Here is an 18,158-nt window from a genome sequence, read left to right on the forward strand (position 1 = left end):
ATCCCCAACAGTTCACTCTGAACAATAATACACACATGAACTGTCTCCAAATGCAATAAATGTGCAAAAGCCCGTAAAGAGAAAATGTCATCGGATGCGACAGCAACTAGAAAGATATGAACATCGACAAGAGCAAAGAGGCCCGTATCAATTATCCGATTTACAATGGTGCCAAATGTTACCGATGCAAGCATAATGAATGCAGCAAGACCATAACTAGAAAAATCACTGATAACAGGGATACTATGCAACAGGATATGAATAGATAATCATTCCAATAAGCAAAACAACATGATGTGGTTATTTATTCGCACCACAGGCAACCCCCCAAAAAAATCTCACATACATACAGATGACAAGATTACATTATTTCCACGCATAAATTAGTCTAACAATGAAATCACAAATTGAAAGTAACCAGCCAACCCCACAAGTCTTCTATCGAAACTGCATCGGTCTCTTTGAGATCATATGATTCAGTTAAATACAAAACAGTGCAAGCAAGCAAGCACACAAAGATAAAACAGAGAACAAGAAAAACAACGATAACAAAACAGGATCATGAATCCACAATAGCATTCCTTTTCCTCGATCAATTTGCCCAAAAATCGCAATATATATAACTTAACTTCCACTTCTCAATCACATCCTTGTGAAGAAAAGCTGCCTTGAAGAATCCCGAACCATATGCAATAATGCCATTCAAAAGTTTCAAACCCTGTAGATAGATTTCTTGACCCAATTTTCTCTAACGACTTCAATATGGACCAGATTTTAGACTAGAAAAAAATATTTGGATAAACCTAATGCAAAAAAAAATAAAAATGCAGTGACAAAAAGGGGGTAAAAACTTAACCCTAGAATCTAAACATGCTTAATTTCATCAAATTGGAAACCTAAAATCACACAGCAGCAGCAGCTAACAATAACTAAAACCCTAAGTTTCTGAAACCCTAGCAATCTTCCTGAATCTCCCACACACAGATTTCACAACTTACAACACATGGATATATATAGAAATATATATTGATTTTATATATATATATTGAGATATTGACAGCAGAGCACATCAAAGCAATACCGATTCGAACCAAATTCAACGATTATCATCATCCTTTCCGCCGGAAGATTGCGGCGGAGCACCGGAAAGTGAAGCAAGCAAATTCAAATGTCCCTGTGTTATAGGAAGGTAATTCCCAACCCTGGCCGCCGAAGCTTCGCCCATAGGTTGCTGCTGATGATGAATATACCTTCCTTGCTGCGCCGTCATCGCGTTAGGTGACGTCACCACCATCTCCGGCGGTGCCGCCGCAAAGCTCCAGACCTGACCGAAATCAGGCCTAGCTGGAAGTGCCCAAAATCCACCGCCGCCGCCGGCGCTAACAACCGCCGCCGACATGTTTAGGTTATGATTATGGTTATGGTTGTTGTCGTCTTTTCCGCCACCTCCGTCAAGTCCGTCGTCTTCCGGCCGGAGACGTTTTCCGAGAATAAACGGCGTCGGTGAGATTAAGTGTTGGTGATGGTGCGGCGATGTTTTGTTATCAAGTGCAGCTGAGAGTGAAGAATTAGGGTTTGAATTCCGTACAGCGACAGAAACAGTCGAAAAGCTGGCCGGAGTTGTACCGGTACCGGTGGCGGCGATGATAGAAGGTTCAGCTTGACGTAATAGCCACTCGATAGTTTGACCATCGGATTTGTGACCAAGTTCACGAGTGAGTTGGAAAACTCTGGCGGCACAGATGATCGGCATACGGATACGACGGCCACGGCCGTCGACTTTACTATGACGGTCTTTTGCCGGTGGTTTCTTAACGGCTAGAACACCGTTACCAGGTTGTTGTTGGATGTTTGTAACGGCGTTAGGGACGCCGTTAGCAGTGCCATCAGAAGTTGACATGATATAATAATAAAAATAATAATAATAGAGTGTATGTATGTGTAGGTGGGTGGGTGTTTGTATGGGTTGAGAATGAATGGAAGAGGAGATAAGGGTTTTAGGGGAAAATGGTGATGCAGAAGAGCTCTAATGATTGAGCGGCAGGAGCTGGTGGAGACAGGAAGGCACATGGTATGTGGGCCATACCCTGAGGTACTACTCACACTCTACTTCACGCGCTTCTTTACACTTCGGTTTTCTCACGCATTCACTCTATCCTCCAACCTGGGATTTTCATTTCAAATACTAGTAGGTCTTTTTTGGGGGTTATTTTTGAGACAAGTTAATAATTTCAAAATAATTCGAACAAACAAAAAAATTTCAACTCATAATCACACTATCAATCTATCTTATTTTTTGAACAGTATTAATCTATCTTATTGTATATCATTTTTGTCATATCTCAAATACAACTTTTTTTTCATCTTTTAGAAAAAAAAAATACTTAAAAGATAGTTGAATTAATCTATCTAAGAATTTAAATTTAACAAACAAATAAAAATATGTAGCTCTTATATACCGAAATTTTGGTATATAAAATCTCTTAAATCTTGATTTTTTTTGTTCTATAAAAAACATAAGAGCTCAATCAAGTTTTGTTATGTAAGACCATTCATAACCGTTTACCTTTTTACTTACATTCTTTTCTGCCAAATCAATATCACCTTCTCATTTCGTTCACATTCTACCTTTTTCCTTAACCATTCACTTATCATTTGGTCCTCACTTTCATTTAATTAAAAACACAATACATTTAATCAATATATAAAAATGGACCACACATTTTGTCTTTTTAGATAAGTGATCATAATCACTTTCCTCCCTTCACCTTCACTCATCACCTACATCCCTTAGTCATTCACCCTTTTCATCTTTACCTTTTACCTACCTCTTTCACTTACATTTTACAAATGGTCTAAGGGGTTTTATACTTATATATATATATATATATATAGGTTTTAGGTAAAATAAAACAAGTATTAAAGTAAAACAAATAAAACAATAGGTATTTATTCACTGAAAATCACAGTGCATCATTAAAATCGCTTGTGTATCAATTGTTTCGTGAATTTTCGTGCTTCAATCTAACCATTATCTAAGGGTCAAGATCTTGTCTTATTTATTTTACTTTAATACTTATTTTACAACACCCAAATTAAAATAGGAATTGATATATATTTGTAAATATTGTATCGATATTAAAACTTTTAAGTATAATTTTCTTGAGGTAACTATTGAAATTCACATATATTAAGTATTAACATACTAGATATATATCATACGTGATACGCGAGCTTATTGATAGAATTTTATTTGATATTGTTGAGAAAACCAATTTTTTATAGATTAAATATTGAATCACTATCGATTAAGTGACAGAGCTACATGAAGACTAAGGGTTGTTGTGCCGATCTCAATATATAAATACATATATATATATATATATGGAAAAGTGAGTACGAGGTTATTACTCATCTAAGTGTAGATAAGAACCCTCATATACAAATATTTTAATATTTGTTTGATTTTTAAATAAATACATGGCTACCCATGATTTTTATGATTATAAAAACAAAGTGTGAGAAGTTAGATGGGAGACAACCCCATACTCACTTCCTTCATATAAATATATATACATATATATAAAAAGGTTCATGATGTGGCTATCGGATACCTGAACTTGGCTATAGAGTACCTTACATCGCATATATTTTAATTAATAAAAAACATGAGGGATCAATAATTTATCCATTCTAAAATAAAATATTTAAAAATTTGTATGTGAAAGATTTCATACATAAGTTTAGATACACGTGCACTTATCTCATATATATATATACACACTGTACTATAAAAAAAATAACACTTTATACGGGGGTGTTGAAAAATATGTAATTTTTTACTTACCATCTTTAAAATATTTTTACATACATTATTATCTTATTATTAATATTAAATTTACACTATCAATCCTTTGTCTTTTAAAAATATCAATTAACCCTTTAAATTAATTAGTTGTACATCATTTATTTACACCACTAGACGTCGCTTTCACCAGCAACATTCGCTCCAGCACGATCACCGTCGTATTGTGCGGGTACCTTGCTATTAGTATATTATGATAAAACAACACTTTGTTTTTTAAAGTGTTGAAAAATATGTAATATTTTAACCTAGCACCTTTTAAAATATTTTCACATACACTACCTTTAACATTAATGATCGAATTGCAATATCAAGCTTTTATACATATACATACTTGACAAATCATCATCATAGCTTTTATTAATATGAATAAATAGCATATTAAAAAGTCATAAGCATGATTAGAACCCACAATCTCAAGTTTTTTAAAAATAATGAGATTTTTGTGAAACATAATGTGAAACATAAACAACTTGATCTAATGAGATTTTTGTTTATATTTTGAAAAACATGATAGATATTCGGTCTAAAATCCCACAAAAAATTATTAAAAATATTATTTATATAATTAGATGACACTTAACATATATATAAAAGAGATATATTTTACTTCATTACATAAAAAAATATCTTCGTTATTCGATGACAGTTTCTTTTTATATTGAACATTTGTTGAACTATTTGATAGAAATTTATGTTATCTCGTGCAACGCACGGGGCTAAACCTAGTTTAATATATTTCCATGAATCATTTACATCAATTATTTACACCACTCAACGTCGCTTGCGCCAACAACAGTCGCCCCACCACCACACTGTCGCCGCCACAACCACCAGTGTCCACCACCATATTACACGGGGTACCGTATTAGTATATACTTTAAATGAGTCATGACCACACCATCGCCACTATAACCACCACTACATTATGCGGATAACATATTGGTATATATTTTAAATGAGTAATGAATATTAAATGAGTCATAATATACTTGATAGTGATACTCCAATAATTTCATCTACGAAATACTGTAGAAAACAAAATCAGTTCCAAACATATCTCGAAGGGTTTATAGCTGATTATTATCATACATCAAAAAGAAGTATTTATTGAATAATTCGCAGACTGTTAATATCAAAAAAGAAAAAAAAAACAAAAAATATTAGTTATAGTCGATACTCAAACAAGTAAACAACAAGTAAACACCAATATAATAATCATGCCTCCATGCTGGGTACATGGTGTAGTAACGGTCTAAATAGCAAAACAAGACGAGCAAAACATACATCATCATTAATTCATTATCATTAAACCAGGCAATGCTGCGTTTAACATTTTTCAAATGATATAATATCCAAAATCAAGAAAAAACACCTACTTCACATTCCTAATGCAAGTAGAATCACTAGCTTACTTGATCCAAAATTTAACCGAAATGCCACGTAAAGAAAATGATACTGTGGTAAATTAAATTTTACTTTGAAGAGTGTAGGTAGGTAAATAAAATATAGCTGCTCTCGAGTCTCGACGATGGTTTGGACTTTGGAGAAATGAGATTTTGCAAAAGGTATGGATGAAATGTTTTTAGTATAATTAAACTTGTGAACGTATTAACATGTCAGTATGTCACACTCAGATTAGACAAATTTTACTAATCGAAGTCAAAACTTGGAACCGTTGATGTATTAAGCAACGTGTAAATATAACTCACTCTAATAAAGTAATAATTGTTAAAAACTTCATATAGAAATACAAATTAATCACATTCGATTAACTTGACTATTTAGTAGGAGGTATAGTTGGCTTAGTTGCAATTTTTCTCCCATCATTAGTCTAAAAAAATGGCTAAACAAAGCCCTTAGGCTTTATTTAACGTGCATAATTTTTTTTTTACATTTTCATATTAAAAACATATCTCTTGAATCTTATGGTAAGTGTACAACTAATTAATGCAATTTAGAAAAAGCCGGTAGAGCTTTGTTCAGGAAAAAAAAAACAAACCATATGCTAATTAAAGCATAAACTGATTTGTCGTAACAAAAGAATAGTAGCAGTGAATTAAATTATACATATATAGTGTATGTGTATCCATCAACATCCATACAACTTTTCCTCTTCTTTTCCTCGTGGATATATGAGCTGTATTTGATTTATATTCAGTCACTGGCAATCACTTTCATAGTTTCATTTGCATGCAAGAAATGCAATATAAGTTTGATTACCCATTAATGCATAGTTTCAATGAGAGACAGGTCGTAATTAACCATAAATGTGAACCTTTCTAGCCAAAAAAGCTAATCTATAATTGATTGATTAACAACAAACAAGTACAAACATCACCTTGATTGACTATAAAGACCAATCTTATTTCTTTAATTAGTAGGTCACAAAATTAGATCGTATAGCGATTAGTACAAACATCAACCCTATAAATAGATGAACTATAATCAACATAATTTCGACTCTATAATATAAAGTTGCAAGCAGTAATCATAGATCTTATTTTCCGATCATATATCATGTCGAATGATAATAATATGTCAATAACTTCGATCAACTTGACCTAAAACAACTCCATATCGATTTATAGTTAAAATGTCAGGCTAATTGATACAAACTATATATATGAAACGAATACACACAAATATAATTGATTATAACTTAAACATGGATAATAACATACTCTTATTATTGAACATAAAACGATAGCATAAAAATTAAGTGTCCTCAACTTTTATTGAAAATAACTTAAAAATAAAGGCGCGTTTGATTCACAAAATGTTTTGGGAAGGAATGAAATCTGTTAAAAGAATTGGAATATGAAGGAATGAAATTCGACGGAATGTTTTTGATTTTTTAAAGACTCAAGTGAGAGACGGAATGAAATTTCCTTCCCTCATCTCCAAAGAATGGAGCTTCCATCAAATGGGTAATGTTTACATTCCAACATAATGTGAAAACCTTTATTTTTAACCAACCAAACACGTTAAAGAATGAAATTCAATTCCAATAGATTCTATCAAATTTTGTGAACCAAATGCGACCTAAGTGTGTATAGGATAGGGATATATATAAGATTTATATATAAGATGTATGTATAGGATAGGGATATCATTTTTCCAAGTTAATCCGTGGTCTATATTAATCAAAGCTCAAATAATTAGAGGAGTGGTACAAACAAACATAATCTTGGTGGGAAAAGATAACTAATTGAGAGAACGTAGGTTGGCCACGTCATCAAAAGACTTGTGCATAGCATCTCCTCATATCGCCGCCGATAACATCTCAAAACAATTAATGAAGCATATTTCATTACCCCCAAAATCAACCAACCGATGGACAACGCACTTACAATCGCATCTCCTTCTTCACCAGCGTCGATCCTCCGACGCCCTCCGCCGATCGTTCCCGCCGCTTCTTCTTCTAATTCATATTCATCTTCATTGATTATACGAAATCCGTTACGTATTCGGAATAATCACATAATAAAGCTAAGTAAGCATTCTTCATTCCAAAATCGATTTTCATCATCATCGAAAGGTGAAATAAAATGTGTTAGGGAGATAAACGAGAGTGAATTCGAGGACGTGGTATTGAAATCTGATCGGCCTGTTCTTGTTGAATTCATCGCCGGTTGGTGCGGTCCTTGCCGCTTAATCGCTCCCGTCATTGAATCCGTCGCTCAGGTTCCTACTCTCTCTCTCTCTCTATTAATCATTAATCATTAGAATTAAACAACCAATTATTACTATATTACATGCTTAATTAGTTTGTTGAAGTGTTATTGTATTGGAAATGGAGAAAAATCAGGTAGTACTTGGAAATGAACCTTAATTAACTAGACATCAAAATCCTATATGTTGATTACACAGGAGTTTAGATACTTGGGGGTTTAATGTCGGGTTAGGATGTTTTCTCTCAACTATGGTGATACGTTTTCTTTGGTTGGTAGTGGAGATGATCGATCAGGTGTGCTAGTGGTCTTTGACCGATAACAAATTACTATTAAAACGAAGAAAGTTTGAAAGTTTCTTTTACCTTGTACAACATACACTTGTGTTACTGGCTTCTTCACTATGTGTTACTGTATACAACTATCAAACTGTCCGTATCAAATGTTAATAGGACCATCATCCTAGTTTACACGTCGTTAGTCATGCTAATTGCTAAAAGATCAAGTGTATACAATTAAACTCATTTCTGTAGCAAATAGTTTAAAAGTTAAATGTTTACCATAGCAAAACATCTATATATATCCCAATGAATAATTAGGGTTGCGGTTGTGCGTGTTTGCTAAATTTCAGGAATACGAAGATAAATTATTGGTTGTAAAAATAGATCACGATTCAAATCCAGTGTTGATTAAAGAGTATAAGGTATTCGGATTGCCTGCGTTGATTATGTTTAAAGATGGAAAAGAGATACCCAAAAGTAGAAGAGAAGGTGCCATTACTAAACCTAAATTGAAGATGTATATTGATACATTGTTGGATTCGGTATCAATCGCTTAACTTTAAAAGCTACAGCATTATTATTAATATTTTTTTTGTTATCATTTGTTACATGATTAATTATGATCAACAGATCAAGAGACTTGTAATCTATGTGCACAAAAGAGAATTGTACAAAAAAATGTAACACTCTCATGTTTTTTACGCTCTGTTGTGCATTTTTGGTAACAATAGCAGTCTAGCAGATATATTGTAGTGGAAGTTTTGGATTTTTTTCTCCTCTCAATATGTATACTTTTTGGATGAAAGGGATTTTTTAATTCAATTACTGCTTAAATTGTAGACGTTTAACATTGACACGAAAGAACCAAACATGATCAAACAAAAAAGGTTTCTTAAAGTGAGATTTAACTTCTTTGAAATGATTTATGGCAAATATTGTCTTTTTATTAGTGATTATCATCCTTATGATTATTATGAAATGCATGTGTGTAACACATGTTTCAAACTTTCAATTTTTATACATCAATTTTACAAAAAGTTCCGTGGAGGAATCAATTCCAATTAAAAGCCTCCTAGCGAGTGAGCGAGTACATCAAATCAACTTTTTGTACACGGCATTCTCCCATTTTTATGTGGATTTAATATTGATGAAATTCGTTTTTATATATACTAAGTTACTTTTATGTGTTGATGTATTTAACTCATTGATGTATTTGTGGCCAGATGAGATCAAGATCATTTTTAAGTTACTTGGTAAGTCAAGTTGAGTTTGTAAGAAAGAAAACTTAAACAAAATATTAAAAAGAAACGGAGAGGGGACCTTCATTCGAATATGTGAAAGTGTATGTAAGCAATATGGGTTAATTTGGATAATCAGTCTATAAAGGATGGAAAGAATTCTCTCAAAGTTATCCCACTAGTCATGTTAAAGTAATCTTGACTTTTATATAAAAATTAAGGGCCAAAATTCATCGATGATCAATAAATCTTAACCCTTAATTTTTATTGAAGAGTCAAGATTTCTCCAACTTGACTCAGGTTGAAATATAACTTGAGAGAATCCTCTTACCCAAGGGTCAAAATTTTCTCAATTTAACTCAGGTTAAAAAATAACATAAGAGAATCCTCTTAAAAGATAAAAGGACCAACATTATTTTGAGTCATTGACTATGAAAGGATAATAATCTCTATCAAAGGTGTTTATTTTATTTTTAAAGTTCTATCAAAGTTAATTAATTAATAGAAAAAGTAGACATACTGGTTAATTTATGTTTATTTTTATGGGATGAGTATTTTAAGATATAAACAATTTTACATGAATTGTCATAGTATATATCGAATTTCAATCTTGTACATTGTATGTAACAAACTTTCAAATCATGTACATTGTATGTATCCGAGTATATGTGACAATCACATACGTTCCCACTTATAAGTTTTGGATTGGTCAAGTACATATAATGCACATGATTTGAAAGTTCATTACATACAATGCATAAGATTAAAGTTCGATACACACTATGATGATTCATGTAAAGTTGTTTACATTTTGAAGTACTAATCCTTGATTTTAATATATGATAAGTGAGAAAAAATAAATAATTGAAAAAAGGGTATGAAGGATTAGATCAAGACCATCAGTAACATCGATCGATGCATGGAAAAACGAAAAAAGAATTCACATAGGTTACGGTATCATAAAGACTTTCAGTAAGAAATTTTAGCATGATCAAATAATTGAGATATAAAACGATGTCATCATTAAAATTACATCATATTGAATATCTATACTCCTTAACAAAACAAATGCTTCTTTTTCAAAAATTTTTTAGTTAACCTATATACTTAAAACACTCTTAATATAATAAAATTTAACACATATATCTATCTTTTAACTTTTGGAAAAATTAAGAAATCATCTTTATATAAATTACATTTATATCAATAACCACACCGTCACCATCCGTCGTCGCAAAACCACACCGCTATCATCATCATCGCTACCACCGTTCCCACCACATCTCGCGGGCTTCGTCTAATTTGTTATAAAACTTTAAGCTGAAAATGATATGTTGTATCTTCTTTATATAATTAACATACTCGTTTAAAGCAATCGACACTCTTTACTTATATGAAAACTTAGAAAAAAAATACTAAATAATACTATCATATCTTTTACAAATTAAATAAATATAAAAAAAATTTCAAATAATGTTAATTTTCTTCAAAGGTCAAGATTGTTGATAAGTCATTAGTCCATCCGATTATCAAGACTTTAAGAGAAAAAAAAGACCGTTTGACCCAACATAAAACTTTATTAAGTTCTTCTATTTAGCCTTCACATATGACCATTCCCAAAGTAGGTTTTGTGTTCAAGTCTTGGGGAGAACATATGAATTAATTTCCTTTACGAGGGTTTAGCTTGGGTATTTCATGTTCAAGTCTGAGGGGCAAAGTTTACCTCTATTAATCATCGTGCCTTTAGGTGGATTAGTAGGGGGTTTTCCCCCATCAAGTATTTAAAATAGGCATTCTACTTCGAGGGATCTCTCTAACGTGAATCCGTTTAAAACAACGTATGTTAGACCACGCATTGTCAAATCGAGACACAAAGTTTCTAACGAAATTCATTCCCTTTTAAAAGTTGTCTTAACCGGGAAAAAAAAAGAACATTTTTTGGTTGAGAAGTCAAATTTTCAAAGACGATTTCACACAATATGATAATATTATCCCGCAAACACGATTCCAGTGTATGTGTATGCAGTTTCTGTTAAAAAGTTCTTAACCTCATCATCATGTATCTAATATTCCTCCCACGAAAACCATGATTAGCAAGCCAATCTCCCCTAAATTTTCATCACTAAAACCCCAATTTGACTACTTAATAACCAATTCCAAAACCCTTAAACAATTCAAACAAATTCATGCCCAAATTATCATCTCCCAGCTTCCATACTTTTCATCAAAGTTAGCATCTTTTTATGCACTTTCACCTCATGGAAACTTATCTTATGCGAAAACCATATTCAATCAGCTTCCAAAACCATCTTTACAACTATACAATGCACTCATTAGAGCCTTTTCAACTTCCCAAAACCAAGCCCAGGAATCCATTTTCTTGTTTCTTGAAATGTTACAAAATGGTGTGTTACCGAATAATATGACGTTTCCTTTTGTGTTTAAGGCTTGTATGGTGTCTTGTAGGACTAAAGTTGGGATCTTGGTTCATACCCATGTTTTGAAATGTGGTTTTTTGTGTGATTTGTTTGTGCAGAGTTCTTTGATCAAGTTTTATGCGAATGGGAAGTGTTTGAGTGACGCGAAACGCTTGTTTGATGAGTGTTGTGTGAGAGATGTTGTTTGTTGGAATAGCATGATTGATGGGTATGTGAAATGTGGCGAAATGGAGCTTGCCCGGAAAGTGTTTGATGAAATGCCGACTAAGGACGTGGTTTCTTGGAACAGTATGATTAATGGGTATGGAATCATTGGGAGGCTTAGTGAAGCGAAGGAAATTTTTGAGCGAATGCCAGTGAGAAATGTGATTTCTTGGAATTCTATGTTAGCAGGGTATGTGAAGTGTGGGAATGTGGAGGATGTGGTGAACATGTTTCGTGATATGCCTTGTAGAGATGTCGTTTCGTGGAATGCTATGCTTGCTTGTTATGCGCAGAATGGGAAGCCGAATGAAACACTTGCGTTATTTGATGAAATGAGGGTTGCTGGAGTAAGGGCTAATGAGATGACTGTTGTTAGTGTATTGTCTGCTGTTGGTCAGTTGGGTGTTTTAGATCAAGGGTTGAGCTTACATTTGTATATAATTGAAAAAGGTATTAAGATTAATTCAATAGTTGCTACCGCATTGATAGATATGTATGTCAAATGTGGTAATATTCCAGAAGCTTTGAAAGTATTTGGTTTAATGAAAGTGAAAGACATTCTTACCTGGAATACAATGCTAATGGGTCTGGGAATGCATGGACATGTTAGAGACGCTCAAAATTTATTCAAACAGATGCAAGGTGAAGGAGTCCTACCAAACGACATGACTTTTGTTGCTATGTTTGGTGCTTTTCGGCACGCTGGAATGACGGAAGAGGGTCAAAAACTATTGTCTTCAATGTTATGTGTTTATGGTGTTGAACCTAAAGTTGAGCATTATGGATGTGTGATTGACCTGCTTTCTCGAGCTGGAAGATTGGAGGAGGCCTTGGAGATAATAAGGAATATGCCCATGGAGCCCAATGCTTATGCATGGGGTGCTTTGCTTGGAGGCTGTAAGATCCATGGGAACGCCAAGGTGGCTCAGATAGTGGGAAAGCATCTCCTTGATTTAGAACCACATAGTAGTGGACGGTATTATTAATTTACCAAATATATTCATTCCCGTATATAGAGCATGCTTATTTTTGGTGTATATACATGTATATTTAATTTCATTTTATGTCGATGCTGATAAAAATACATGATGAACTCTCTCAGGTACGTTGTTCTTTCAAACATATATGCTGGAGCAAAACGTTGGGATGATGCAAGAAGTACAAGGAAACTTATGCAAGACAATGGTGTAGCCAAAACACCAGGGCTAAGCGTGATAGAGTTAAAGGAAGACATGCACGGTTCTGTGGTTGGGAATCAGTCATAATTTGAATAGACACTTATTAATAATGGTTGGTATGAGATCATAATGCACTTGAAGAACACAATTAGATGTTCGCCTGGTACAGATGAATCTCTGTTTCATAAAGAAGAGTGTAGATAATAGGTAGTGTCTCCGTCAATTTTATATCTTGTAACATTGTGAACATGTATATTATGTATATATTTATGAAAACACATGTATAGTTCATTAGACAAATATACTACCAATTTTAGACTTTATTCAACCTTTTGTTACCCTCATTCAGAGGAATTTGTATAAGTTCCACCAACACCGCTAAATATCAGCAAGTTTTGGTAAGAATGACAACCTTGCCACTTATAAAAGCCCCTCGCTTAGCTAACTAGTTTGTGTTTGCTTCAAGTCTCCATTCTTATGTGGGTTATTTATTTGTGTATTCTAGGGTTATTAATGAAGACCGTGTTATCGTTTTGGTCAGTCAGGGATATGTTTGCTTGTTTGTTTTTTTACTCTCCATTTTCTGAAGAGGTGGCAAACTGGATGGGTCAGGCAGTTAACAGTTCAAACCGAAGCGGACTGACCCACAAGCCCACAGAGTATACACTATTATGTGTGTTATTACGTTGGTAATCTTAACTTTCGGTCATTGATAAAACTGTTTAGAAGCTTCAATGGGTTTGTATACATGTCAGATGACTTTCAACGGGTATGAATTAATTGACCCATTCAGCTTGTTTTCATTTTAACTGTTTCTTATAGCTTAAATTATCTGACTTGTTAGGGATTAAACATAGCCCAAATCAAATCATTTATCTATAAATAGGAGGAATTGCCACCTCTAGTATTCCGTGATTGTTTTTGGCAAGTTGAATTCAAAAATCACAAAGAAGTTTATGCAAACCAAAGGGTTGCAGAGGTGATAATGTTGAAAGAAGCTATGTCCGTTTTTATGGTTGGGGACTGGTTATTACTGTATCAAATCTTAACTAAAAAAAGTGGCATGAGACTCCAATGCATAGCGCACCAGCAGATACATATGAATCTTTGTTTAATGTAGAAGAATAGGAGAAATAGCAAAGAATTTCACCACAGCGTATGGCTTACCATTGCTTATCGATTGCCATGCCTACACACAAACCATGCCTACATAATGGTCAAAATCCCGAGAGCATGCAGAGACTGCCACCAAGTTGTGATACTGTAAATGTTTTTCACCATTTCAAAGTTGGTGACTTTCCATGCTTTACACGTCAGGTAAGTCGTTGTGTTATGCACAATTGTAAAACTTGACTTCAAGATCTGAAAACATCCTGCGAAGATGAGAAGCCACCATGGAGGGAAAATATGTTCTTGCATACATACACATGATCACATATTTACCTAAGGTTTAGCTAGAAATCAAACTAACATAGCTCATAAGGTAAAGTAACCATCTTGTAATGTTATGACATCCTAGATTTTTATGAACGAGTTATATTCTCTGATTATCGTATGAAAGCTACGTAATCAAAGCATAAAATCAAGGCATTATTAAATCTCATTTGGTTTTGGCAACAAGACTTTTGATTGTTCGATGATTCTGAAGCACGAATGAACCCAAATAAGTGCTTCACAATGCTGGTAATAAGTCATATGAAAGGTTGTCATGTAGACTTTTAGTTATTTCGTTTCATCAGCAATTTGCATATTGTTCCCGAGTTTCATCATCATCTTGGATCTTCTCCTTTATTTCATCAGCATTTTAAATGTTGGTTACTTAGTTTCATCAGCATTTTGGATCTTGTTCCTTTGTTTCATCAGCAAGTTGTGCTTTAGTTATGGACTTCTAGTTTCACCAGTTTATATAAATACATACTACCATGAAAGAGCTAAAATGCTATTTATTATTTTTGTAATAGTTGCATATAATATTGTACGTTTTTAGGAGCGTGATAAAAGTACCACACTATTTTGATACATTTACTATAATGTACAACTGTTAAAACACATTGTACATTTCAACTATACATAAATGTGTTACATACATCAAAGTGGTATTGACGCAGTTTCTAACGCAATCAAATGGCTTAAAGATTAAAAAATTAAATCAAAGACCGAAATCATTGACAAAACGTCAAATTTCATATAAACTCAATAATAATCAACTCCATATTGCAATAACTTAAATCCCTATTTATACTAATCCTTACCCCATTATAATAAGAAACAAATCAATTCATAATTATCCTTATTTAGATAACTTATAAAAATAAAAGATTATTTAATAAAACCGCATTGTGGGTCAGGCAGTGACGGAGCCAGAAGTTTTTATTCGAGGGGTCAATTTTAAAAATTGTTTGTTATACTTAGAAGAGTTATATCCGAGAATATAAAAAAAATGGACCCTAGCTTGAGAAAAAAAAGGACCCTCAAATAAATTTATTCACCACATTAGGTGTAACACTCATATTTAAAAATACCAATTTTTTTAAATAAATAGAGATCACACATGTCGGAAAAAGTCTTATTAAATGAAAACTCATTCAACAATAATGTATGAAACCAAAATAATATACCTTTTTAGGAAATAACTGGCTTGTAAAATATCTTTTCTACATTACTATTATGATTATCATTATTAGTTGTTTATGATAAATATATATAATAATTTGAAAGAAAAATATTTTTTTCACAAATAGCTACACTATTAATGTATTACACATTTACATATTTAGATTAAGAAAACTTTTTTTTTAACCTTTCTTCATTCTTTTTAATAAAAATCAAAACAACTCAAGTTTTTTATTCTCATAATGAAAAGATCTATCTCAAAATTAATGTTTTGATGACCAATGACTTTCAAAGAATAGGCTTATGACAATGAAGATAACATTTGTATTTATTTCATACTTATTTTTTCTTACTTTTAGAAAATAACTACAAATATACCATTTAAATTGTGAAAAATTACATTATACTAAAATTGGAGTGGGGGCAGGTGACCCCACTGCCCCTAAGCTGCCTCCGTCCATAGGGTCAGGTCCTGGGCCGAGAGTCTGAGACCCGATGGTACTGCATCATTCTTCTCCTCTTCGAAAAAACTCGCCCTCGAGTTTTCTTTAAATTGACAACAACATCTGACCCATAGCTACCCAGGTCGAAGGGGATATCATCTCGCTTCCTGTTGTGTTTATTGGAAACCATAATATTTTTGAGATCACCTTGTAAATCGACATTACTGTTGCCTTTAATACGAACATAACTACCGGTATTAAGGATGGGAGGACTTTGAAAATACATATTTCTTGAAATAGATTTCAAATACGAAAAGACTTGGTCCACTATCACGTACAGTCGGCTTAGCCTTTTGATGGAATTCTCATTCTCATTCTTTTAACCCCAACTAAATTAAATAAAGATCTAAGGGTGATTTGTTACCACATATATTGCAATATAGGACTCATTTTGAATGTGAAGATCTCGAAAATCCAGAAGAAACAATCCATTCTCTTTGCTTATTTGATTTAAAATAGCATCAAGATTACCACCCCAAAAATCTGTAGCAAAATTCCATAGATTTTTTCTATTCATACCCGAAATCATCAAAATCCCCGTAATGTCGAGAGCCTTCAACATCTTTAATGCCTTCACATGTAAAGTTTTAAAAAGATTAAAATAGGTATTGTAGAGAGACCTTCCAAATCGAACAAACCATGACATTCCCAATCCTGCTTGATTATGCCCATAGTAACATGCTAGATCAAATATGCATGGAAGGCTCATTGTTTTTGTCACAATTAATATTCCGACTCAATACATCTCCATGTAATAAACAAGGCTCAATCTTCCCATCTTCAAACAAAGCTACTCCTCCTACTCGAAGTTCTCATCCCGGACGAAAGCCTTTGAGTCGGTTTCTTGAAACTTGTAACCATCCCCGTTTTCAGGATGCTTCTCTTTCCCAATGATCTCATCCCAGATGACATCTTTTGGGTTAGTTTCTTGGAACTTGCGATCTTGTGAATAGAACACGATTTCATCGCTGCCTCGTTCGGCGATTCGGCGAGTAAAAAAATTGTTTTCATCACACAAAGTCATTTGAATTAACCTGAGCTCGGATACCAACTGATGCAGTTTCTAACGCAATCAAATGGCTCAAAGATCAAAAGATTAAATCAAAGACCGAAATCATTGACAAAATGTCAATTTTCATATAAACTCAATAATAATCAACTCCATATTACAATAACTTAAATCCTTATTTATACTAATCCTTACTCCATTAAAATAAGAAACAAATCAATTCATAATTATCCTAATAAATAAAATGATAACTTATAAAAATAAAAGATTATTTAATAAAACCGCATTGTGGGTCGGGTCCTGGGCTGAGAGCCCGAGACCCGATGATACTGCATCAGGTATCTTGTTTAGAGCTTCTTGTTAAAACTTGTAATTGTATAAATGTGTTTAACAGAGGACCTCAATTACTAGTTTATTTAGTAAAATATAGTGCCAATGGCGGAGACAAATATGCCCAATATTATACTATTTGTAACAACTAATTTTTAATCCTATAACTAAAAGAGAAGGTTGAGCTATACCCTATTCTTAGCCTAAAACTCTCCTAATTACTCTAGCTTTCTCCTTTTTTCCAAATTTTTTTTTATTTTTCATTTACTTATTAATTAGACAATTATATTTAAAACTTTATCATAAACCTTTTTCTATTAAAACAAAACCTTTTAAATTATAAAGATATAAACCTAAATTTTTATTAATCATTCTCATTCATATTATCTCTCTTTCATATCTTTAATAAATAAATCAAATTCAGTAAATTTTATCAACAAAAAAAACATACGTTATTTTTTATATTACTTTAACTTTATTTTTGGTATTTTGTTCGTGTTTGTTTTTTATTTGATATTGAATTGTTATGTTATTGTTACTTTTCATCTATTTTAATTTAGTTTGTTGTCAATTGTAGTTTTATTATGGCTTCTTCTTTTTCTACTACAAAAGGGTTTAGTCTTTTAAATTTGTTTTATTCATGTTTTATTATTTTTCACCTGTTTTGTTATTTATTATTTTGATATTGAGTTTTGATATATATTTTGAGATTATTCGTTAATCAGACGGGAAGACTACAATCTTATTAACATTTCATATATAAGTTACGGTAGGCAAAAGGGTTAGAAGCTAAAGCTATTGACTAGTGCTTATAGCTTGAGCTCC

General features: G+C 32.8%; 3 protein-coding genes across 4 annotated transcripts; 2 read left to right on the forward strand and 1 right to left on the reverse strand.

The window, feature by feature from the left end:
* Window positions 1–241: 241 nt before the first annotated feature.
* On the reverse strand, window positions 242–2,032 carry LOC122579323 (transcription factor TCP7-like). The gene has a single exon (XM_043751476.1). It carries the CDS (start codon window positions 1,898–1,900, stop codon window positions 1,097–1,099), a length of 804 nt encoding a protein of 267 aa, XP_043607411.1. The 5' UTR covers window positions 1,901–2,032; the 3' UTR covers window positions 242–1,096.
* A 5,018-nt stretch (window positions 2,033–7,050) lies between these two features.
* Window positions 7,051–8,521, forward strand: LOC122578438 (thioredoxin X, chloroplastic). The gene is made up of 2 exons (XM_043750402.1): window positions 7,051–7,552; window positions 8,171–8,521. The coding sequence occupies exons 1-2, from the start codon at window positions 7,202–7,204 to the stop codon at window positions 8,375–8,377; spliced, it is 558 nt and encodes a 185-aa protein (XP_043606337.1). The 5' UTR covers window positions 7,051–7,201; the 3' UTR covers window positions 8,378–8,521.
* A 2,532-nt stretch (window positions 8,522–11,053) lies between these two features.
* On the forward strand, window positions 11,054–13,659 carry LOC122579730 (pentatricopeptide repeat-containing protein At3g29230-like). Of its 2 annotated transcripts, XR_006320685.1 has the most exons (3): window positions 11,054–12,676; window positions 12,803–13,085; window positions 13,384–13,659. XR_006320685.1 is itself a non-coding variant. In XM_043751955.1 (2 exons), exons 1-2 carry the CDS (start codon window positions 11,145–11,147, stop codon window positions 12,963–12,965), a joined length of 1,695 nt encoding a protein of 564 aa, XP_043607890.1. In that variant the 5' UTR covers window positions 11,054–11,144; the 3' UTR covers window positions 12,966–13,206. The 2 variants fall into 2 exon arrangements, 1 of the variants encoding a protein (XP_043607890.1); XM_043751955.1 differs by lacking the exon at window positions 13,384–13,659 and having other exon boundaries at window positions 12,803–13,206.
* The last annotated feature ends 4,499 nt before the right edge of the window (window positions 13,660–18,158 follow it).

Source organism: Erigeron canadensis, chromosome 8, assembly GCF_010389155.1.
Source record: "Erigeron canadensis isolate Cc75 chromosome 8, C_canadensis_v1, whole genome shotgun sequence".
Taxonomy (NCBI): Eukaryota; Viridiplantae; Streptophyta; class Magnoliopsida; order Asterales; family Asteraceae; genus Erigeron; species Erigeron canadensis.

Coding starts and splice junctions, on each gene's coding strand:
- LOC122579323 (XM_043751476.1), bottom strand. CDS start 1,900: ATGTCAACTTCTGATGGCACTGCTAACGGCGTCCCTAACGCCGTTACA.
- LOC122578438 (XM_043750402.1), top strand. CDS start 7,202: ATGGACAACGCACTTACAATCGCATCTCCTTCTTCACCAGCGTCGATC. Junction 7,553..8,170: donor TCATTGAATCCGTCGCTCAG/GTTCCTACTCTC, acceptor GCTAAATTTCAG/GAATACGAAGATAAATTATT.
- LOC122579730 (XM_043751955.1), top strand. CDS start 11,145: ATGATTAGCAAGCCAATCTCCCCTAAATTTTCATCACTAAAACCCCAA. Junction 12,677..12,802: donor GAACCACATAGTAGTGGACG/GTATTATTAATT, acceptor GAACTCTCTCAG/GTACGTTGTTCTTTCAAACA.